This window comes from Stegodyphus dumicola, chromosome 1 (assembly GCF_044657685.1).
Source record: "Stegodyphus dumicola isolate Sdum_Otavi_A_Nest chromosome 1, ASM4465768v1".
NCBI lineage: Eukaryota > Metazoa > Arthropoda > Arachnida > Araneae > Eresidae > Stegodyphus > Stegodyphus dumicola.
Genome location: NC_140768.1, coordinates 84,114,919 through 84,140,153, shown reverse-complemented (window position 1 = coordinate 84,140,153; position 25,235 = coordinate 84,114,919). Strand labels below are relative to the sequence as shown.

Sequence of the window (25,235 nt, the reverse complement as noted above, 5' to 3'; positions counted from 1 at the left end):
GGTATGGAGTTTTAGATTACATAGCATAAATTATTAAGCTTTTATTCATATTACAGCTTTAAAGCTTATTCCAGTAAAAAGACATTGTAATGTTTTGCTTATCAAAATTTTCTTAATTATTGACAATTTTAAAATGCAAACTAATTAAAAACAAAAATCAATAAAAAATAAGAAACCGTGTAACTTCAAGTTCTCGTAAGTCGAGGCTTTACACTTTACACATCCAGTGTCTCCCGAAGGAATTCGGACAATTGTTACCAAGGCCAATCATTAAATAGAGTAATGAAGAACAGCTAATTAACTAAGGAAGATAAATTAATGTCTGTTCCGCTACAACCAATATACTAGGGCAATTTAATGAAAGAGAAACGAAAAAAAAAAAAAAATGAGTATTGTACATGAAACTCTTCCCGTGCTAAAAATTATTGGTTTAAACTACATGTCCAGCCTGGCCTTACAGTTTAGATAATAACAACATTTATTGTAAAACTTTCAATTTTAATAAGGCATAACATCACAAAACGATATTAAAATCATAGCAGTACAAAAATGTCAGAAAAAAATTTTTAATCGTGAAACATGATCTTGATATTTGAATCAAAAATATTGTTATACACCAATAACTATAAATCATTCATAGATGCAAATTTATGCTTATTTCAAAACATTGAATTTCTTTGCATTCAACTATGTAAAACATTTACGAGATTTTACCACCTCAATTTTGAAGATATACAGAAATATACTCTATCTTATGTTCTCCACCATTTTCTGTAAGATAAAATGACATTTAGCAGTTATTAATAGTAAGTTATAATTGTGAGTAGAAATTGCCCTGAAGAATTCTTTTGTGACTTCTAAAGTTCGTGGTTATAATGATTAATATATCTCTCTCTTCGTTTAATTTTAAGTTACTATGTATATCCTCTCCGAATTAATATTATGTCCAGAATCGAATGGCATATTATGAAAGCTTTCCATACGCTGTTAAGATCTCAGGTAACATGAAAGCCTGACCATGGGGATCAAAAAATATTTAATGCGCTTTAAAAATTTAAAAACACAAAGTCTTTTAAATTACGTTTAATATTTTTGCTTTCATTTATTAATTTTTATTTAAATAAAATATTCACAGCGATATTTAAGAAAGAATCTGCTGCCTTAAATAACTTTTCATGGCTACAAGCGATGTAATTTTAGACCTTCAAATTGAGGGAGCAGCTACAAAACATAAATTACTCATTCTAGTAATTAGTGTATCCATCCAGAATAATAAACTCGCATTCATTATTAAAGGTGCGAATTTAGTATATCTTTGAGAACTAATCAAAGGAAAATGAATATTTTACTAGGTGGAATTTTTCTTGAGTAAAACACTGCACAGAAAAAACTCTATATATTAAAATATTCCTATAAAAAAGCATATTAAGGTATATTAAGGTTTTTTGATGAAACACAGTGATTAAACTGTTTTCATGGAGGTTAACACTGCACATAGATCAGATGAACGAAATCATCATTTAAAGAAGAAAAGCTTCCAGCCACCTTTATCCGAATGCATAAAATTTCGTTTTCACTTACTATGGTAAGAATAAATGCATCCAATGTCCAGTAAGATAATCTTCAGATTAGACCGGTAGAAACTCAACTATACTGGAAAAGATTAATCTTCCTTATGATTATCTCCTTCAGGAGCTCGTAAATACTTTATATTGTGACAGGAAAGTTAAACGTGAAAAGGATTAATACTTTATCACGTTCAGGAATTATTCTAAAGACAGAGGCAGGCGAATCCCCTTTCTTCGCCATTCTTACTCAACATATATTCTCTGAGATAGAAGTTCCAAAGGTCTGACGTTATTTTAATATCTTGATATAACTAGAACAGAGAGAGGTAGGCATTAGAATATGAAGAAGTTGCAAGAAGCATGCGAGGTAAGTTTCTGTAGCTTGATTTTCTAATACGTGTTGTGCTTCATTAATGTATCAGTATTTTACAAGTGTTTTGACGAGCCAACACTTTTCAAGTAATTCGCTAATACTTAAATTGAGCTATTTTCGAATTTTACAAGTGTTTTGACGAGCCAACATTTTTCAAGTAATTCGCTAATACTTAAATTGAGCTATTTTCGAATCAAAGTCTAAAACTGACAGAAAATAAGTAGCACAGTAATTATTGACAGGAATGGCACAGTAATTTTTGACAGGAAATCAGATTTGTATACATGTGCCTTCCAAGCTAATAAAAAATTGTAAGACTTTAAGGCTCATGAAAACAGTTGTAAACGCTAAATAAAAAAACGTAAAAAAGTTTAAAAGAAAATTTATACGTTTCATTGTTCCTGTTTTAATAGTTTTAATATAAATGTTAATATTTTAATCGTTACATCAGATGTATTCAATTCATTTTCCTTCCGGTTTCAAAATGCATGAGAAAAATAAATCTTACGTATTTTCCTGTATTTATATTATTTTTATGTATTATCATTAAATTTTACGTATTTATATTAGGAGTTACATTATGACCTGCTAAAATTCTCAGGCCTCTTTCAAACATCGTTACATCGTAAACCTTTTTTTCATATAACAGATAATTACGCAGCTACCTCTAATGTCAACTCTAAAATGCATATATAAAAATAATCGATAATATAAATATCTTATCTTAATAAAAGCTACTTAATAACAGTTAGAAAACTAAACATTGCTTTTCCAAGGGGTGGGGATGAAATTAATTTGTAGGTGATTGCATATACTAAACAAAAATTTGGTTTTAGAGAAAAAACTTATTTAAGAAAAGTATGAGAAACCATTTTGATAAGCTGTGTAGTAATTTAATATTCGTACCAAAGAGAAATATTTGTATACTTATCAATACGTAGTGTTTTCTGTTAGAAAATATAAGTAAATTTAGATCGCATTATGAAATTTCATTCTGAAATATCTTACTGAGGATTCAAAAATACATACAGTAGTTAAAACAGAAAATAAGCTTAAAAGTCAACTAAAGGGCGGTTGTTTACAATATAAGAACTCAGAGTAAAAATGGAAAACATATGGAAAACCGAAACACTTTAGGATCCAAAATTTACAGAAATCAGGCAAATAAGTATAATGGAGTGCAGTTTGCACGAAAATGAATCGCAAAACGACGATTACATTTTTAGCAAGGAATTAAATATTTCGTTCAGATTTTTATTGATACGGGTTGCTTACAATTTCGACAGTAATAAGAATATTTAACACTGAAACTGATTCATTCACACGAATGAAACCCCTCTCAGGTGTCCATTAATGGGAGAAACTATTTATAATTGTTTTAAATATACTGTTAGCCCTCAATTAACGGGCATAAGAGACTAAGTCCAAAATCACGATCAATTCAAAATTACAGTTAATTTGGCAGCAGTTAAAAAAGAACGGGAAAGGAAAGGAAGCCATATTACAATTAACAGAAATATATTATTAGCAATTTAGCTCTGTTTTTAAGCAATTTAATCTAAATTATTTGGTAACTGTAAATTAAATCAATATTCAAAACAAAAAGACTATGCTTAAAAATACAATGTTTTTGTTTAATGTATTTCGATAGTAACCAGTGTAAAACAGTAATAAGATTAATAGATGTACACATGACTTCTTTTTATGATTAAGAAATTCATTTTAATGAATAATTTACCAATGATTGTATATTTCGAATTATGCACAATTAAACTAAACACTGTTGGGGATAAGAAATAAAAAATACGTCATAATTCGTCTCTTACACTAAATAATTCAATACACTGAGAACATTAAAGGCATTTTTATTTTACACTACTCTGAATTTGAAAGACCATCACATAGCCACATAATGGCAAAATTCTCGTGCTAGTCATTAATATATCTAAGCTCGAAAGAACTGCATAGTAGAAAACATTAAATCACTGTATGAGAAATTTTTCAAATAGTTCTCACTATAATACATTAAAAAGTCAGAAATATACATTAAAAAATAACATTTAACAACATAATAGTACACAAGATACAAGATGTTTGTTCTGGCATAGGTACAACATAGCATTTCAAGAAACACCTTTTGAGGCTTTTGCCTTGATGGATCCGCAAGCGCTTCATGCTTCAAAAATTAAAGAACAGTAGAAGCCTGATGATGAAGCATTTTCGTAGCGTATCATCAGTGGACTTGACAGTAGGTTACAATAAAACAGAATTCCTGAACGAAGAATGTAGTTCAGTCAGTGGTAATGGTTGTGAAAGATGCAAAAAATGATTTGTTTCTATTGGTATCTACTTTCTTATTAAGCACTGTCATAAGCATATTGAACTAGAAAAGGATTATGTTAAACGCTGATAAAATAAACCTAGTTAAAAATAATTATTTTAGTGTTTTGTAATAAATGCTTTGTAAACATATCCGGTTTTTCTTCGAACACAATAATAATTTTATAACATTCATCAGTTACAAATCATGAGGAAGTTTCTAAGGTCAGAGAAAAAATGTACCTCTTTCGCTTTATAAAAAATGGAATTTCAAATTTTCACCCATTTTAAACTGCTTGTGTATAGGTATTTTAGCTTGAAAAAGTTCAGATATTGTTGATTCTAAGAAGAAAATGTTTTAGTTCGTTTTTAAAGTTTTACCTCTAAGTTAATAGTTAATAATTCATCACAGTTAAAACTCTTTTGCTAAAAACATTACTTTTATTACTTCCATTTTTTTCCTTTTTTAGGCAAGGTTTGATTCTGCGATAAACTGAAGAGCAAATTCGTTGTTATATTAATAAAACAGAAGTTCGCTGGGAATGGAATGCGTAAAAAGTACAGAACTGATCGACAACAATCTTAAAATACCAAGCAAACTGAGAATTATAAAAAATGTCTCGATCGTTTCATTTGGTTATGTACTACTCTTCACTGCGTACAATGCTCTTAGCATGCTTCAGAGTACCATGAATCAAGACGAAGGCATTGGTGTCATTTCTCAAGCTGTTACTTACGCTGCTTTCTGTATATTCTCTCTTTTATTACCCAAGTACTTCATCACAAAATATGGGTGTAAGTTAACGATATTAATATCCATGATTTCCTATGTGCCATATATTGCTGCTAACTTCTATCCTCATTGGATTACTTTGATTCCTTCAGCAATATCGGTAGGATTAGGCGCTTCTTTGCTTTGGTCTTCACAATGTACATATTTCAACGAATCCTCTTATATGTATAGCCTTCATCTTACTGAATCCACAAGCCAAGCTTCAGAAGAAACATCCACCAATGCTTCCGATAATGTCTGCTATTTAAGAGTTTCAGTAGAAAACCTTAAACGCCAGCATCTTCCAAAAAGTGATAAAAGTAGCAAACACACTTCTCATTTCCCTATTAAGCATGAAATGCAGCAGGTGAATAACAAACAAAAAGAAAAAATATTTACCTCGAATGAGTCAAATAATTATAAATGCAGAGTAGTAAATGTCGTATCAAATGATTTAGGAAGTACAAAATTCAGTGCATCCAAGTTTAAAGCTAATCTTTCTGAATTAAAAGGCGTTTCAGACTTCCAGTCTGGTAGTGTCTTCCCGTCAACAAATACTGGCAATGTATATGATATCGCCAAATTTCAAAAACAACAACCCAAATGTGAATCATCTCACGTTGGAAATATAGTTACAACACCAAACAAAACCAAAATATTGGAGTCAACAACAGCCCGGTTTTTTGGATTTCATGGACTGGCATACCAATCAGCTAACATTTGGGGCAATCTTATGTCATATTATGTGTTGAAACAAAGCACAGAATTTCAGAATAATACATCCAACACCAGTTTCCTGTGCGGTGCTGCTTTTTGCAATCTAAAGCAAGGTTCAAACCCAGAAAAATTTATGGAACCAAGCAATGAAATGAGATACCTTCTCACCGGAATATCTGTGACCCTCGGATTATTTGGTATCCTTCTGGTACTATTTTTCCTAGACCGTCTAGAAACAAATAAGGAACCAGAACCATTTTCATTATCTACGTTGACAGCTACATTCAAATTTGTGAAAAGAAAAGAAAGTTCTTTCCTAATACCTATATCATTTTACATTGGGATGGAACAAGCATTTTACATTGGAGATTATACGGAGGTAAGATAACATCAGCATTAAATAAGACTTAATTTTTATAATACTATGCTAATAATCAGAATTAATGTTTCAAAATATATTTCTCTAATTTTTAACCAACATTTAAAGTATAATGTAGAATAAATTATGCTTCATAAAGAATAATGGCATGCCTAATAAATTTTAATAAAACTTTTGCCTCGAGCTACTGAAGTTTCGAAGAGCAGAGGTGACGAGTGTATTTCCATCAGTGCCTACTTTAGATGAAAAAATATATAATTACTGTTTACCTTTGAAGGAAAAACTATCAGCTATTTTTGCTGTTTAATATTTCTTACTTCATAAGATATTTCTCACTTTATAAGATATTTCTCCCGCTTTTCTAGCGTGCCTTCGTGGTGTAGTTGTTAGCACACTGAGCCAGTATTTCAGAGTTTTGTGGTTCGATTCCCGGCGATTGCATTTATTTCATCTCTCTTGCTTCCAAAAAATTCCTAATGTCTGTACAACTTGCTTTCTGTTTAATATTCTTAACTTTTACACAATGTTTACAATTGATGCAAAATCTTTTAAGTACATTCTCTTCACTCTTCACTTTAGCCCTTCCCGTACAAAATATATTTAGCCTTACTTAGTCTTTTCATCTAATTACAGGTATCGGCTTTGATACAGTAAAAGAATAAACTCTTGAAGAAATTAACTTCAAGTATTCAAGTAATGTGAACTTACTGATATGTTGAAACCTTTCAAAATTTTAAATTTAAATTTTAAAAATATTAAAAGTTCCTCCTGTTAGTGTAAAAAAGAGCTGCAAGTAATAACTGCAAAACACATATTGCAGTATTAGTTTGCAAAACTGCAAAACTTTTGATCAGAACAACTTGACTGTGCTAAGAAGAATTATAAAATTTACCTTTGATTTATGTTTATTAATACCAAAGGAAAACTGCAGAAAATAAATCTTGCTCGAAATTAACTTCCAAATAAAAGTCTATTTTTCCATAGTTCACTTTTCTTGTCTTGTTTAAAACAAGCCAAGTAAACTAAAAATCTCAACAACTTATTTAATTAAAATGTTGTTTTTCAAGTTAGCTCCTTGGTTTCGAATAACATTTTCCCAACTGATGTCACTGCTTCCGACTGAAAGAAATTAAATTTTTTAGTTTTATTTGAGGTTTTTTATTTTTAAATAAAACGTTCTTAGAGAAGGGGAGAAATTGCCTTTTCCTTTAGAGAAATGAAATGCTTTGCTCTTAATCTAAAAGCGTTTGAATTTCTTCTTAGTAAAGATATTTTTTGCTTAAGAAGGAAACTTTAATGAGTAAAACTAACTTGTCACATAGAGGATAATTAATTTTTCTAATCTTAAAGACATAAATCTTGAATTATGAAGGAATGAGTTATAAATCATGAATATGAGGTAATGAATTATAAATCATAAGTCTTGAGTTATGAAAGAATTAATTATGAATTATAAATCTTGAATAATTAAGGAATGGATTATGAATTATAATATGAATTTGCCGTAATCCTTTCTTTTCTTCTCATTTTTAAGTCGATTTAATTAGTGTTATTCAATCATGCAATGTTATGGTGCAAGTTGCTAAATAGGGTAAATCGTATTACTCTTCGGTTAATAAAAATTTTAATTTTTAAATGCAGAAAGTGGTTTTTCTTATTTATTTATTTCTTATTTTCAATTTTTCGTTTACTTCTTTATTTTATAATATTTTACTTATATTTGTTATAATTTCTCATAAAGAAACTTTTTAAAATGTCAAATTTTATCATTCTAACTTTTTTCTTCATAATGTTTAATGATTTCAACACAGATTTATAAGAACTGAAGAGTTACAATTATACTTACATATACCATTTACTGTAATAGTATGTGTGTGTATTTTATTCATTCGCTAACAGTGAATATTTTTAAAGTTTCTCTTTCTTTTAAAGATGTAAAATACATATACCAAGGCTATAAAGATACAAACAGGGAACTAAAGTTTAAATGTTTATATTCTAATCGCTAATTAAAAATATCCTGCATATCATGAACTGTTTTAAAATGCAGGTAAAAGAAACCACATAGCAAATCGACAGAATTTCGACGCATAATTTCGGATTTCGATGGTATCAGTAAATATCAAACTGCATAAAAGAATCTTTTCTTATTGAGCACTACAATGCTCTGCTGCATCCCCGGGAAGAAAAAATGTTGGAAACAATATGACAAATTGCGCTATCTCTAATTATAATGCATGGAATGTGATCTAATAAAAGAGATAAACAAATGTATAAAAATTAATTAGTATGAATTAAGTACACAGTTTTACAATTATTTTACTGCTCAACTTTTACATAAATTTTGCTTAAAAATTACATCCGATGGGAAAAGAGCAAACTGAATTGCGAAATACTTGTATAGTGTCGGCACTCTAAATATGCGGTGAGCCGAAAGTCCTCTCGTGTAGTTCGGTGGAAGAAGAAAGGGGTGGGAGACCGTCCCCACCCGGGGTGCTCTCCATCAAAATTGGGGGCCGGAACTGAGCTAAATCACACTGTCACCTCGATGTTGCTCAAGGCTGTTGCCAACGGTAGGCGTAATCTAGTGCTCCTTGCCACGAGGAATTTCGTCAGCTTAGGCTGACTACGTCAGAGAATTGAGCATAAGCAACAACAGAAAAAGAGGGAAAGGGAAAACTCCTCCAGAATTCTTAGGGAAAGGGCAGGTTCATGGTGTGTAAGGCATGCGTAAAGAATTTTGCAAAAGTTATATTACTTAACCAATTTCAATATAAAATATGAGTATATGAATTTCAGCATTTTGCGAGATAAAAATTTTTTATAGATGCGAGACATAAATCCCTGCTACCCTAATGCGAAAATAATTTTTAGGGCACTACCGCACATCCGACTGTTTCGGACAAACAATTCTTTCAAAAGCTTTTCTAAAACGTTTTTCGCATTATATACTCTTCTTCCAAAAATATATTGCACACTATATAGAGTTGTAGAAACGACTTCTCGGACATTTGCTATTTATATTATCATCATCCTTTTTGCAAGCTAATGAGCGTATATTTTTTAAATCATTATTTTCAGTCATACATTGGATGTGCATGGGGCACGTACCACGTCGGGTTGGTGACCATTTGCTATGGCTGCACATGTGCTGTTTCTTCAACGCTGTCTGGTTGGCTCGTGAAGTATGTTGGGAGGATGACCATCATTCTTACAGCGGCGACTGTGAATGTGGCAGCAAATATAATTCTTCTACTATGGCACCCTGACTCAACGCGTCCCGAAATGTTCTTCATTGTTGCTGCTATGTGGGGAATATTGAGTGGGATTATTTGGTCTCAAATACGAGGTAACTATCAATAAGAAAATCTAAATTTAGTTTATTAGTAATTAAGTACACAGTCACGAAAAGTTGGAAAAATGCAATAATGTAAATACTCAAGAAACCTCAGAAACAAAACGCATCATTGTAACATAAAAAATGGAGTCAGATATAATTCTAATACAGTAACTTATTAAGACAGACGGAGAAAATACACAGAGCTTTAAATGTCTATCAGAAATCGAAAAGTGCTAAACTATGTCTCTACTGGAGAATATAGCTTATAGACATGAGATGGTAAAATAATATGGGTTCTTACATGCATAACCTACCTTAGAGTACATTAAATATCCAGACTGAAAAATAAAAGCGATTTCTGCCAAACAATGCAAAATATATAGAGAGAGAGAGAGAACGCCGTTTTTTTCTGTGCAATTCGTGACATTTTACAGCCCACGTGAGTGGAAATAGCCAAAATACCAACCAGTGAAGCTTGTTAACACATATTAGCTACAGAGGAAAAAAAATTGATAACTTCATGATTCTTAAAAATTTCTTTTTTTAACTTTTTATGTATTAGTTTTCTTGTGAAATACAACATGAAATCGTGCGTTCTTTTAAAGGATTTTATACGCATAGGCAATTTCTCCCCTTTTCTTTTTTTCTTTTTCCCCGACAACGAAATTTTGTAAAAAGATACCTTTTACGTGAATTTTATGCAAATACAACGAAATCTGAGCTTAAATTAGGACAGCATAAGCGGGATCAAGGGGTTATTTCCCACGCGCCCTTATATTCCCCGCCTTGCATAATAATACCATACAATAGCCTTCACTGATTAATTTTTTTGTACTAGTTAATGATTTATTAAACAGCCGCGGACTGCCTTGTGACTGTTTATAATGAATAATTTACATATTTAAAATATATGAAACTATCATAATAATTCATAAACTAAATAATGAATACGAAATAACGAAACAAAACAAGAGAAAGTAGAGATATAAGTTGAACTGTAAATAAATTTGTAGTTGAAACAGAACAAAGACCTTAAAAGTGAAATTTCTTGAATCTCTAACCCAGAATACACTATGGCAAGATATAATATGGTGAACTGCTGAATTTGTAATTTGGAAGTAAGGAATATAATTCATTAAAAATGGAAAATATTGTACAAGGCTTAAAAAATATCTCATTTGTCAATAATCTTTTGAAAGTTGTTGACATAAAAATATTTTCTGGTCAAAGGTTCGTACTATTTTTGACTTGATTTTTAGTCTTAGTGACAAACAACAAAGTTTCTGTTTAATTTTTTAGAATAACATCAGATCTTAGGAAACAAACAAAGTAAAATACCTTATAATATAACCTTATAAATACCAAATAAGGCTAAACACCTTTCATAAGCAAACTATAGTAAATCCAAGATCGGAAGTAAACTTACTAGGCTGCTCAAAACGAAATCGATGTAGACCAGTTAAGTTCAAAACCTCAACCACATTAAATGTCTCTATCCTCTCTGTATTAGCTTCCGCAGATTATACTCTAAGGGAATATTTTGTGGAACTATTTTAATTTAAATAAGTATAACTTCCCTTTCTGATTTCTGAATATTTCATATGGAATCAAAATAGCAAGCTTTCATTTAGGATTTTAGACTTGGTGATAAAAAAAAGTATCTTATGGAGCCTAATCTGGTGAGAAAGATTCTGGGAAATTCTTGTAATTCTTTTTCTTTCTGGAAATCTGTGGCTTTGTGCGTTATCATAGTGAAATAAGCAGTTTAACTGCATGTGCATGTAACATTACATGCATGTACTCATTTGGCTTGTTTGCTCTTGCAGATTATGTAAACCTTCATTTTGAAGACTGTTGCTATGCTTTGTATTCGTAGCTACAAACCTCATTACTCAAACATCTTTTTTTAATGCTTGACGTTTAATTTATTAGCTTTAGCCTTGCGCCACTACAAGGGTTGGAAGTGGTGGCCATTTTATTATGGAAGCACCTAACAGGTGACCACCTATGCCTTCTAGGAAGGGACGGACAGTTACAAGCACGCCTTCTCCGGGATTCCTGGGCCCATCGCTACAACAGTCAGGGTCACTAACCGCTATACTGGCCGAACGGCTCATTCCTCAAACTTAAGACATTGAGCCTGTAGGAAGTGTTCCGCCTAAATCACAGAGGATGCTAAACACACTTCAATTAAAAGACTTCAAGGGTGAATTTAAAACGTGGTACAGTAGCTGGGATCAATGATTAAACGCAGAGAGGTGTAGCTTTAAAGAAGACAAAGACAGAAATTAATACAGATTGTTTTTGGAAAACTTAGTTAACTTTGATCGGTTTGCTTTTTATCAGAGGACTTAAACCAATGAGATTGCCAATAAAGTGATCATGATGATGCAATTTTTGGAAATATGAAAATGATTAAATGTCATGGTAAAAGTATCAAGAACTCATCTTAAAGCTTATTAGACAAAACAAGGAAATAATGTGGTAATAAAACATCATGACAATATTTTTATTTACTTTGAAGATTTTACTTTATGTTTGTATATATAAATTTACATGGATGTGCATTTATTTCTCATATTTAAATGAGAAATGCAGAGAGGTATTGTTCTAAAGACAACAAAGACAGAATTTAATATAAATACTTTTGCAAAATTTAGTTAACTTTTTTGCTCATCGAAATAGTTCTCATTATTAATTCTTCTCTAATTTTATTATCTTTTTTCAGCTTTTTATGGGATTCTTTTCAAGAAAGATGAAGAGGCAGCATTTGCAGGGTTTTACCTCTGGGACTCCCTTGGTTACTGTTTAGCTTTCTCATACAGCAATTACATATGCACTTCGCTCAAAATTTACATCTTATTGGTAGTATCCTCAGTTGGAATTCTAGGATACCTGAAAACAGAAGTCATGCACTCCCGGAAGTCGGCAAAATCGGAGAGATGAGAGACTATCTTTTTTTCCTACAAATTACACTGAATCTCATTTTTAATCATAAGAACACACGTTTCGATCGATTTTTACTTCCTTGTACGAAGTAAAAAGGAAGTATTGTTATCGCGAAAAGTTTCAGGCAGCATATTTCAACGAAAATATCCATTTTGACCGCTATCAAATGCAATTTAACGATGTTTTTGCGTCATATCTGTACGTAAGGACAGAATAAAATACGCTTTTCCTTCAAAAAAATTATAAAACTGCTTTAAAATGAATTCTGAAGAGAATTTTTCGTGGCGTCTGTACGAACGTATGTACGTACGTACGTATCTCGCATAACTCAAAAACGAGTAGCCTCAGAATAGTATTTTTTATTTAAAAATTTTGTATATAGGACTGCTATAACATGTAGATGTGCACCTCGTATTTTGGTTGCAATCGGCTGCACCAAACGTATATAAATATATTTATATATATATCCACTCTATTACCCGGCTCAGTGATCTCAGTTTCTTTACTCTTATACGTTTGTAAATTGTACATTTTTTTGCTTTAAAAATGATTGAATTATGTTGTTTTTATCTTCCGATTAAGGATTTTATGCCTTTAGTAAATCTGTGTGCAATATTTTTAGAATTATCAGCAATTTTAAAGTTGTTTAATTGCCGCTAAGCCTGTTTTTAATGGCGGCCATTGATGTTTACATTTGAAACAGGAGACTAGTGGAATTGTTGCCAATCTAGAGAAACTTAGCTTCGCAACAACAAAGATAACGCATTCATTTATTATTGCCAATTAAATCATGCTTAATTCTTTCTGGAATTTTTTCGAGGAAATAAGCGTTTGAGATTTACTTCGTAATTTTTAATATAGATATTTTGAGTTTTTATGTATTTTTGCCTTCTCGCGAAGTGAGAACTGAATTAAATGAGAAATACTCAATCGTCTGTGAAAAACTGTTTCTGTTTTGTTTTGTTTGCTTAATTTCTTTTATACATAGTTCTAGCTTTATTATAGTATTTCAATAGAACATGTGGCAACGATTAGATAATTCTTTAAATGATTTACATTTTGTGCATTCTGAGTTATAATATGAATGAAATATAATAAAGTAAACCTAGCGCCAGAGTGTCGCTATGATAAACAAAATGAATTTTAAAGAATGCATTTATTCTAGTGTGGTTTATGCGCTGTCGGCGAAGTAAGTTTAATTCAATCTAATAAGTTTAAATAAAATGCAAGAAAAAATGCGTATAATTTAATATTCCGTACGAGGAAGTCATGTGGTGTACACATCAGATTTTTAATAATAAGAACACACGGTAAAACACGTTAACATTAAATAAAACATTAGGCACTTCTCCTTTCATATCCTTTCAAGACATGTTAAAAATGAATTTTAAATGAAATTTGAAAGTTATTTATGGATGAATTGGGAAACATGATGGGTTCGAATGATTAATTACAGTACATTCGCATTAGCACTGCACTACTCTGGATGAAATAATTCATTCTTATTAACGACCCGTGTGAAAGTTTTGGCCAAGCTTTCATAAATCCAGTAGTAGTAATAGGGCTGTCGCCAGATACGTGTGGCGTCGCCAAAACCTGTGCAATCGCACTAGATGGCATCAGAGTTTGCACCGGGCGGCAAAATGTCTCGCGCCGGCCCTGAGGAGTAGCATCTGTTTCACATTAATTTCTGAATTTGGAGAGACAAAGTCTTTCTCTCTCAGAGTAACTAATTTTTTGCTATAGCAGTTGTGTTATTAATTTTGCGGCAGCGTTGTTGTTGGGTGGTGATGTTTTCACTCCTTGTTTCGAACCTTGCAGTTCTCGTGGCGCCATCTGTAACTTGCATTATTAACCAATTGCTTGGAATCTACATAGTTCTATGTTAATAGCGATATTCACCACGGTGCATGTGACTTTGACTGTTTTGCTTTCTATCTAACTCTGTACCTCCAGCTCTGTAGCTAGATACTCGAAGCCGATCACATCCAAAACAACTATTTGGAATTAAGTGATTAGGAACGATGAGTCTCCTGCACGGTGAATGTGGCGTTGTAATTGGGTAGCTAACTAACTATGATATAATTTGAGTAGTGAGACCAAAACAGAACTGTTTGTTATCTTCGAGAGTATGTTTTTAATCATTTTAACCCTCTGAGCGTTATGACCGGCTTTATCCGGTCATCAGAAGTTCTGCTCCTTATCATATATTAGCTTATAATTTAAGATATTTTGCTTTCTTAATTTCTTTAATAATGTAAATATCATCTTAATGAATGTAAGTTTATGAAAATACAGACTAAAATAAGTAATTATGCAAACTCAATAAATAAATGCTGTTTAAATACCGGTTTTCATGACGGATCTAAAATCCTGCGCCGTGATCCGAATTTCTAATTGGCGGCATCATTTTTATCTATTAGAACGTCATTTAGAAATGTAACAATATTTTTTCTTTACTTACTTTCGTATTACTGAAACTAATCGAATATATACTATCATTATTTCAAAACTTTCTCTAAAAAAGGCAGTCTTTCCTAAATTAAATATGTGTTTGGCATACTAAATTTCTTTCAAATCCAAGTGCTATGCATTTTAATAGGATGCAGTATCTGACAACTCAGGTAATAAAAGAAATTTTTAAACAAAAATGAATGATCTAATTCTTTTAGACTCTATTTTGTGATTCCTTTGTTCTACAAAGTCATACATGAAAATGAAACAAGGGAAAAAAAAACATTAAAATTACAAACTTATCAAACTACAAAATCTCAAATAAAAATGAATCATTTAAAAACAATAATATGTTATGAAACTCATGATATTTTAATTGATTAGTTGAACTCGAAGTTCAGTTGAACTCGTATTAACACAAGCAGCACTTAAGGGGACGGTCCCAGTTAACTTTCTATGCAACCGAGTCCTGAATCTAGAGGGAACTTTGTTTGATGACATATTAGACATTTCACAGAAGAACTCATATTACCAGCACGTTTTATGTTATTGTCATTTAGTCCTTCATTTTAATAAATAATAAATATAAAGTATAAAAATTTCTATTTTAAAATCAGCAATTTGCAACCTAACACCTCAGGGTTTTTATTTATTTAATCTTATCATTAAATAAATAAAAATAATACTCACTATTTCCAAATGTAAACGAAATTAAAACATAACCTAGAAATGAATTTCGGGCTTGAAAGTTCTGGCACTTGCGTTTCCATTTCCTATTCTCGAGTAAAACACTGCAAGTAAAAAAAGATTAAAATATTTGACAGATTAAAATGCATTTTCATATATTGATGATTCTCTGCATCACTTTGTCTATGTTTGAAATATAAATGATTCACTCTGATGTTCGTCTTGATTCATTTTAAATGATTATTTTGATCCGTCACTGAACTTTCATAAAACGGAATATAAATCGAGGATCTTAAGCTTCATTTATTACCAATAGCTATATTTTTTATTCGAAATCTTCTAAATTTAAAATACTTCCTCCAAGGCTTGAAAATAATAAAACATTTTCCAAGTGTTTAATAAAAAGTTAGGTCATTATAAATTAATACAAAATTTTAAGATCTTAAATACATCGCATTAAAAACAATTTTAAAATCTTCTAAAAATAAAACAGATCCTCCAAGGTGTTAAGTAATAAAACATTTTCAAAGTTTTTAATAAAAAAAAGTTTGGTCATTAAAATTAATACAAAATTTTAAGACTGCAAATAGTTTTTATTAAAAAAAATTTATTCGGAATAAAGTATCAAAACACGTTGATAATATGTGGTTTACAAGAATTTGAAGTCTCAGAGACAAGCCTTTAGTAGAATCGAATACTTTTCAAGATTTTCCATATATGAGATAACACAAGGACCTGAGTAACAATATATTATTTTTAAATAACCAGCACTAGATGGCAGCACTACATACTTACCAAACATCGCATGGTCTACACCCAAAGCCAACTTCCTTGCTACACCCGATCTAAAATAAAGGTATGTCATACCTTTAATGTCTCATTCTATTGTTTGACTTTCATACACAACTCTGACCACAGTCGACAGGGGAAACTTATTTTTCAACTTACCTACGTATAATCCTGCACTAAATACAGAAGAACATCAATTGAGCAGCTGGACCATCATTACAACTTTCGGCACTAGATGCTCCATCTACTGTTTGCTACACCAAGCCAAGAAGGTGGCTTGGTGGTCAGCGAGCATTTATTGAGAATTTTTTACATGAATAATGATATAGAGTTTTACATTAGAGAATATGTACAAAGAAACATATATACAATTATAACAGTAGTACAATTTTGAGATGTGTAGAGAAACAGTTGAAAAATTATACAGATAAATGCAGTTAAAAATATAAGAATGTAGACATCAAGAGAAAATTTTTAAATATATAAAATTTAAAATAAACCAATGAAATCAGGATGAAACTTAGAATTTTTAAAATATTGCCTAGAATCAATTATAATAGTCAGTAAAGTTTTTATATAGTCAAAGAGAATTAGAAAAAGTCTAAATATATACAATAATGAAACAAAGTGTCTATAGTTATTTAAAAAGAAGTCCAAGAGTTCGCAAGTTCGTATAAAGTACATACGAGCGAAAGTCCACGTACAAATGTGAATTTAAAGATAAGTCTATTCAAAGTAAAATGAATAGTACATATGTCCTTAAAAAATAGGATTGAAAGTATGTAAATCCCAGTGGCCGAAATATGTAGAAAAAATATTTTTGCGCTAAATACAACTACCACTCAATGTACTTCCCTCAATATTCCCCGAATAAATTTTTGAGCTTTCCATAAATTGTTATAAAGGTGTGGAAAAGTAGGCTATGTATTTAAGAATTAGTTAAATTAAGAGAAACAAAGAAGAGAAGAAATATTATGCATCTTTAAGTTAAAACACTAAAAATGTTTTAAAACATAGCAATATTTTTTTTTTTTTTTTTTTTTGTTAAGAAATTAATTTGTTTGAGGTATCAGTTTTTCTCTTAAATCTCGTTTCATGTAAACTTTTTGGAAATGCTCAATAAGTCCTTTTATCGGACGCGTGGCATAATTCTGCACGGTAATCAAAAATTATTTTTTTCTTTGATTGATATTTTTTTTTACTGCAGATATTGCTCTTGATGTATGGTTTCTCAGATTTCAGTTATTAAAAGAGAATAAACACATGAACCAATCTTTCACAAAACACTACAAGAAATGCTCATACAGAGGAAAATCGAGTGATCTTCGTGGTTAATGCTGAAAATCAATGTTACAAGCACTCATACGGCAGATCCATAGTTAAAGAAACACCCTGTTCAGAATAGCCTGTTAGAACAGTCTGTTAGTCGCAGATGTGATGAGCGTATACTCTAATGCAAAATGAAAACATGGGAATCTGCTTGGAATTCGGGAAAAAGGTCAGTTCTGTAACATTTCCAAATGGGAGGTTTTATTCACCAAAAAAATACAGGCCATAAATCTTGTATCTAAAAAAAAGGCATTTAAGCTATTCGGTTCGGGAAGGCTCTCAAGCATTATAGCTGTTCCAATCTCCATAAATTATAACGGTTTACCTTTAATTGGAACGTGGTCCCGTCCCTAAACACTGAATGCCATAGAAAGATGTGGACTTCCATCTCCATGCACAGAATGAATTCACAGAACCCCGCACGTCGTTATTTTATCACCTACACGAAGCCGAATAAACCCTCTGTAGGTTAAATCACAAATAAAGCCGCAAAATACGGAATATAATTGTATGATGAATATTTTACTTTTGGCCGGGGCTGCAACTTCTTCGGAGTATGCACCAAATTTTGCCGTTTTGACGAAAACGTTGCCAGAAATACACAAAAGATCTGTGCATTTCCTCTTTGAATAAATAACCTGTGTAACAAAAATGCAAAATTATTTTTGTTACTGGAAACTTATTTTGAAACACCCTGAAATGTAAGCACCAGTCGTGAAATCACACAAAATAACAAAGATGAAAGGTTCCCGTGATGCTGTTCCCTTTTGGGTTATTGTATATTTTGTGATGTCTTCGTTCTGAAGTGTTGAGTCATTTAATTCCCAGTAGTTGTCTTTTGATTATTTATTTAAAGCAATAACAAACATGACTGAAGTAAAATTATGAAATATCATACGCGGCACAGTGCCGAATCTATACATCTTACTATATCATCGTTCCTGTGTGTTCTAACTCTATTTTCTCCCCGCCGCGGGAAAAGCGAACACCAGTTTATCCCATTAGGGAATTTTAATTGAAACAGTATACGAGTTACAACTCGTTACCAGCTGCCAAGGGCCGTTAAGAATAAAAGTACCCTCAGTAGATGAATACAGATAAAAATAATTTAAGAAGAGCAGAGAGATAACTTTGATATATATTTTTAGCATAAAATGGAATTCTAAAAATTCAGAAATTACAAATGTAATTGGCAGAGCAAAGACTAAAACTAATGAGAAATAAACTGAACATTCCATCTGTCATATCTAATTAAAGTGAGGACCAATTTTATTTTATTTAAGATATCCGACTACGTTTTCTGATCGTCAATTTGATGAAATGTTTCAAAAATATTTTTTTACTTTATTTTGTCTCTCTGTTCACTAGAAAAAGAGTTATGGCCGTTCTTATTCTACATCATGAACTAGAAGTTTCTGTCTAAGAAGCAGGAACTTGATGTTTGAAGGGATACAGACTACTCTAAATAACTTTAAACTGTGAATTTTTCATTTGAACATTTTTTATGATGCTTAAAAGATGATTTTGAAACTTTCTATATAATATTAAATGCTCGTGAATAGGATTACTTTTTTAATTTAGTTTTCATATTTGGCAACATTTTCTTTTCATTCTGTTTGAGTTTACATTACATTTAATGTACATTTGGAAAAACCTAATTTTTTTATAAACTTACTGTTACGAAAAATCCTTTAACTTAAAATATTACTATAGAATTTATGAAATTAATGTAACGATGATTAATTTAACTATCTCAAAGGTCAAAGATCAAAACTTTTATCCATGTATGAAAATGCTGTCAAATTTAGATAGAAAATAGTAACGTTTCTCTACAAGCGACAATTATATCTTACACTTATGAATTATACCAATTGCATCTTATTAAAGACGGCTGTCCAACTTTTAGTACAAACAAGGGTCTAGAGAGCTGTTTAAGTTTGATAACATAATCGAAATTGTCAAGTAAACAAGTTGTTCAATTATAATTTCGAGCTGCAATTACTATTATATTGTAATTCTAATTAGTGTAATTCGTATACTCTATTTATATGATTTAATTATAATTATATTGTAATTTATAGCTAAATTATGAATTGAACTTTATTTATTCGATTACAGCAAAGCACATTAGGATTATAGCCCTAAGGTTAGTAACGCCTTCATAGTGAACTTTGGAAGAGAAAACTGATAAATACTCATATTATATATGAAAAAAAGCCCAGTTACGTTGTGTGTGTGAATACAATACAATTTTATTTCAGCATAATTGTGTAGCATAATTGCCACTATAATTACCAGTATAATGTTAATGGTTACCGTTAGAAAAACTGCATGATCTAATTACAATTACTGTGTAATTAGCTTTAAAATGTATGATTTAAATTACAATGCAGTCGTTAAAAAATGGCAGAGCGGTAAAAGACTCTGAATACTGGTAGTTCGCTCCAGAGTTTCATGCGGGAATGGGCTGGCTGCATTTACGTTTTCGTGGTTTTCCCCATGTGTAACTTGGATACAAGCCAGTTTTCCCTAAATGTCCTCCGCTGAGCAAACATCTCTTTCCGTGTGATGCCAAATAGCGGAGCACGTAATAAATATAAAAAAACTGAAAATAACCTAACAGTAAATTATAATTACAATGTAATTATGATTGTTTTAACTACGTTTAGATCAAATAATGCGCCAAGAACTATTTCAAGTAAGGAAAGCGAATGATACGCAACGAGTGTGCCAATATTGAAACTGAAAGTAAATGGTAACTTTGTCGCCCAACCGAGGTACTGGTTAGCGATGCTGACTGCCAAACTGAAGGATCCAGGTTCGAATTCCAGAGAAAGCATGGATGTTTGTAAATGTATAGTGTCTCTGTGGCATGGGAACACTCTAAATATGCAGCGAGCCGAAAGTCTCTCAAACGGTTGGTAGGGGAAGAGGGCTGAGAAATTCTCGGACCCGTCCCACCTCCAGGATGCTCACTCTCAAAACTTGGGACGGAACTGCCTCGGACCCGTCCCCCTTCCAGGATGCTCACTCTTAAAACTAGGAACGGAACTGAGCTAAAGTCGGGTTATCATCTATTTGGTGCTCAAGGCTCTTGCCAACGACAGGCGATGACGTGGGCTTATGCTGACCATTGTCAGTTTAGTGAGAATGATTACAACAACAACATGATAACTTTATATCAATTGTGCGAGACAAATAACTACTGCAGTTCTTTGCATTTCTTTTACTTAAAATACTCTGTTTTAGTTTTACTTTTTTATTTGGGGGGGGTGCAGTTAACTAAAATGATATGTATGCATACTTTCTGCTTAACGAATCTTCAAATTATTGCAACAAAGAAATGTCAGATTTAAAGTGAATTGAATTTTTATCATTGTTTATATTTAGACCCAACAGCAAAACACTAATAGTTTCATCTAAGCACTCACAATGGAATACACAAGCTTTTTGGCTATTTCTGAATTTGGAATTTTATATGTCTTAGGAATTCAAGTTAATTTTCCACTACCAGGTACTTTCTAAAGAATTACCTAACCCGAATTTGCATCTTGTCTTTCTGTTCATATCATAAAACTTCATGACCATAATTTTCTTCGAGGAAATTTTTGGCTGCAATATTAGATTTCATTTAACACGCTGAAATCGTCTATAGCTTAATAAATGTGAATATTACAAATTTCTTATTATCTTATTTTTTGTGCGCACCATATTAACAAAAAAACGAGAAGATCGCCTCTATATTGAATTATAAAGATGAATCTGGATGCCAAATTAATTTTATGAACTTTTGCTCAGCTGGAATGCTTAAATGCCCTTTTTAGTGATAAGCCTGAAGTACAACATAATAGATATACAAATATTGTCTGAAGTAAAGCGGATTCGATTTTACAGATACTGTATGGCACTAACAGCCATTCTATAACCTAGTGTGCATCTTTACCTTTGATCTCATCCAGTATGGCCAACCAGAGCTGAGGGGTAAATTCGTTGAACACTGGTAGTTCGGTCTGTGGCTTTGCACGGGCGTTTTCGAGTTTCTTCTCTTCTCACGTGTATGTTTATACGAACCAGTTTCCCTTAGAAAGTCCTCCACGAATACGTCCCTCCCCTTAAGTAAATAACTGTAGAATGCTTTGTCATAATTAAATAAATCAAACCAGCCATCCAGTGTGTTTTACTACAATATGAGTTAAACGCACCTCATGTGTTTGTACGTATTCTGCAATTATGAATTTCAAATCTGAAGTTTGCGCAGCACTGTTAAACTTTGTGAAGAATTAATTGTATTGTTGCTGCTAGTTTTGCATTCTATCAACAATTTGACACGACTGAAATGTAATTCTGAAAGTATGTCTAGCTGTTTCACTTTACAAGGCTATAGCCCTGTTGCATTTTTAAAGTACTGCACCAATTTTATCTCACTGTGTGACGTTATTTTGATATTGTAGCATTTGGAGCATATTTTAATGATAATTACTTCTACTGTGGATGCGCTGCGTCAACATACAGTCCTATTCACAATAAAGGCTGGAAAGCTTTATAAGAAGAAATCCGCAGAATTTTAAAAGTCATCCTATACGCAATGATTTTTTTCTTCAAAGCAACTGGCACTGCAGCTAGTTTTAGTGTAAAATATATGACTTTGTAATCTTGTAGTGTAGGCGTATGTTGTAAAAGAGTAATTACAACTAAATCGAGTTCTTAAGTCCCTAAAAATATTATATTGGAACAATTTTATTGATTATTTGTTAATGATAACCATATCGGAATTAAAGTATCATATGAGCTGTTTAATTAATGTAATTTTGAATCACATAATGAAAGCATTTTATTCTTTTAGATTTTAAAAATTACTAAATTCTTAATATATATTGTTGCGTGCGTACTGGTTCGTAATAGATTGAATGCACAAGTCCGATAATAGGTTAATAAAATTTATTTTATCAAAAGAAGTATTTCAGAATTCTGAAATTTTCCACAGATGCATACGTACAGGTATCACAGTATAACAGAGCACAATCAGTAGTTACGCTTCAAACTACTAAAAACGTTAAATACAACGCAATGAAAAGCGCATCTAAGGAGAAAGCTAACTCCGGTATCTCCGTTTACGCGGCACTAAACAACTGGAAACAAAAATAACTAAGCAACTGAGAGCAGATGCTTTCTCTTCGGCCTTAAATAGTTTTCAACCGGCCGCGAGATATTTCTAGTACTTTCTGCTACTCGAATTTACTGGAAAGCAATAAGAGTGTAGAATTACGGTTACAGCTAACATAGCGGCCAATTGCATTTATTCAATTTCAATACATATTACAGTGACACAGGGACCGGACCAAAATGTCTCCAGATGGTCACCAGATTTGACGACTTTTGGAGGTTTATCGCCTAATTTGGCGACAAAATAAATCTTTAAAACCGTTTTCAGCTTGGAGATATCTCGCCAAAGAACCGAGATACCCATTTACTCTGTTAAATGCACTCTTGGTTTCTTGCTTTTCCGGAATAGATGTCTCGTAAATTTTGTCTCGCGCTATATTACACAGAAAAGTACAACAGTTTTATATATAATTCTACAAAAATTACCTATCTAAATACAAAATTCGTAATAATACGTTATTATTTTGTATTGGCCCCTTTTCCCTTGAAGTGCACTCAGTCGCTAATAGTAAATGCGCATTAAGGCTATGCTTCCAACTGACTAGCGAATCGTTCTTTCTTTTTGAAAAACTTCTGAGGGTGCACTGTTGCACATTGTCAGCACATTGTTTTAAATTTTTTAGCTTCCTTTTTACATTCCCTACTTGCGGATACTTTTCCATTGGTGTACCGTGCTTACGACATCTGTCGACTCTATATAATGTTGTAATTTTTGCGGAAGATGAAACCAATTCACATTTTAGTTATGGTGAGAAAACTGCTGGGCACATCTGACTGGAATAAAAATCACGACTGGTTTGATGGTTAAAACATCATTCATTATTATTTTGAATAGGATTAATTATTCAGAAATACATTGTTTGCTTAAGGAGGCTCATACACCTTAAACCCCTTATGATCTTCGAATATGTGACTGTTGCAAGAATTAGGATAAAAGCAATTACTTCCAACTTTTTACAGCTGACTACATAATATAGCTACTTTGGAAAATAGTAACCAGAAGGTTTGTGTTGCCACAAATATTTTTGTAACTTAATCCGCTTTGTGACAAAATGTTTCGTCTTGTTTCCACCTTGCGTGCATGATATTTTAAAAATCGCTAATGGTACATACTTGAAATTGGATGGAATTCTTTATATGGGCACTATTTTCTAACTGAACCAAAAATCTGATAAATATTTTAATATTAAAAAATTTTATGCACGAAAACATTACAGATTTTTTTAATAAAATACATTTTATAAACTCAACTCCAAATAAAATAAAATCTTAATATGAAATTCTTATAATTTTTGGTTCACAGTAGTTTCCAAATGTTATAAAAGCTATATATTAAATATGGAATTAGATTATGCAACAGAATGTTTGAAACTGTGCGCACAAGGTGGAAACATGAAGAAAATTTTTCTCACAAAGCGGATTGAATTATAAAAATATTTATGGCAACACAAACTTTCTGATTACGATTTCAGAAAGCAGCTCTATTATGTAGTCAGCTAGTCAGCTGTAAAAAGTTGGAAGTAATTACTTTTAAAATAAATAAGTTATTCCAATATTTGCAACAGTCACATATTCGAAGACCTTATGGGTTTTAAGGTGTATGCAATTAATAAAAACCTAGAGGTGTTAAAGGCGCCCACAATTTCTATACATGCAGTTTACATTTTAGATAAGAGAAAAAGGAGCTTAGGCAAGAGACTTAACATTCCTTGGCAAACCAAGCAGCAAACGCGTGTTGCGTCGTAACTCCTGTAGTATTTAAAAGCTGGGAAAATCTTGGATTAAATCCTGAGCAGCAATTGGACAACGTTTCTGTCAGTTCAGAAAAATGAGTGAAAAGTAGCTTGAGTTCAGAGATTAGCTTGACAGCGACCGAACCGAGTTGGGAGCTGTACTTTAGTGCTTTGCCGTGAAGCTGTCTTCACCGTTGTAGTCTGAAGGCTGTGTTGCTGATTGTTTCAGCGTGTTTATTGTAGTTTTTGGACGTTTGTTAACGTGTCTCTGGAACAGTCCTGTATAATACTGGTGAATAAGTTGTGTTTTGATTTTTCATCAAGTATTTCGTCAATCACTTTAAATCCACGAACCCCCAGAACACAGCAATATTAATTTTTCTGGACTTCGTCCTTACAGATTAAACCACATCCTGCTGTCCTATGTAAGCGTAACATTGAGGATATTTTTTCTCCAATCAGATTAAAGAGCCTTTTGACTATCTCATTTTTCTTTTGAATGTGCACTTATTTCTCTATCCCTTTTTTTGCTTTTTATCTGTTCTTACTGAAATGTGCTGTTCATATCTCCGCTGTCTCGTCCATTATCTAAAGAGGTTATAAGCTAAAGAAAATTGTGGGGTGCATAGCCACAATGATGATGTGCAAAGATGAATTTGTGAC

The 25,235-nt window shown here is 31.9% G+C and overlaps 1 protein-coding gene and 1 long non-coding RNA gene across 2 annotated transcripts in view; one reads left to right on the top strand and one right to left on the bottom strand.

The window, feature by feature from the left end:
• LOC146999128 (uncharacterized) overlaps positions 1 to 16,708 on the bottom strand; it is an 83,697-nt gene extending 66,989 nt beyond the window's left edge. The window contains exons 1-3 of the long non-coding RNA XR_015041255.1: positions 16,507 to 16,708; positions 16,354 to 16,403; positions 15,562 to 15,662 (exon numbers count right to left, since the gene is read on the bottom strand). This is a non-coding gene — a long non-coding RNA (uncharacterized LOC146999128). The remainder of the gene's footprint in view (positions 1 to 15,561; positions 15,663 to 16,353; positions 16,404 to 16,506) is intronic.
• Positions 1,775 to 15,550, top strand: LOC118183127 (N-acetylglucosamine transporter UNC93A-like). The gene is made up of 4 exons (XM_035352557.2): positions 1,775 to 1,935; positions 4,731 to 6,128; positions 9,210 to 9,477; positions 12,197 to 15,550. The coding sequence occupies exons 2-4, from the start codon at positions 4,803 to 4,805 to the stop codon at positions 12,412 to 12,414; spliced, it is 1,812 nt and encodes a 603-aa protein (XP_035208448.2). The 5' UTR covers positions 1,775 to 1,935; positions 4,731 to 4,802; the 3' UTR covers positions 12,415 to 15,550.
• Positions 16,709 to 25,235: the final 8,527 nt, after the last annotated feature.

Excerpts from the sequence above, each read along its gene's own strand:
- LOC118183127 (XM_035352557.2), top strand. The coding sequence starts at position 4,803 with ATGGAATGCGTAAAAAGTACAGAACTGATCGACAACAATCTTAAAATA. Across the intron at positions 6,129-9,209 it reads ACATTGGAGATTATACGGAG|TCATACATTGGATGTGCATG; the intron begins GTAAGATAACAT and ends CATTATTTTCAG. Across the intron at positions 9,478-12,196 it reads TATTTGGTCTCAAATACGAG|CTTTTTATGGGATTCTTTTC; the intron begins GTAACTATCAAT and ends ATCTTTTTTCAG.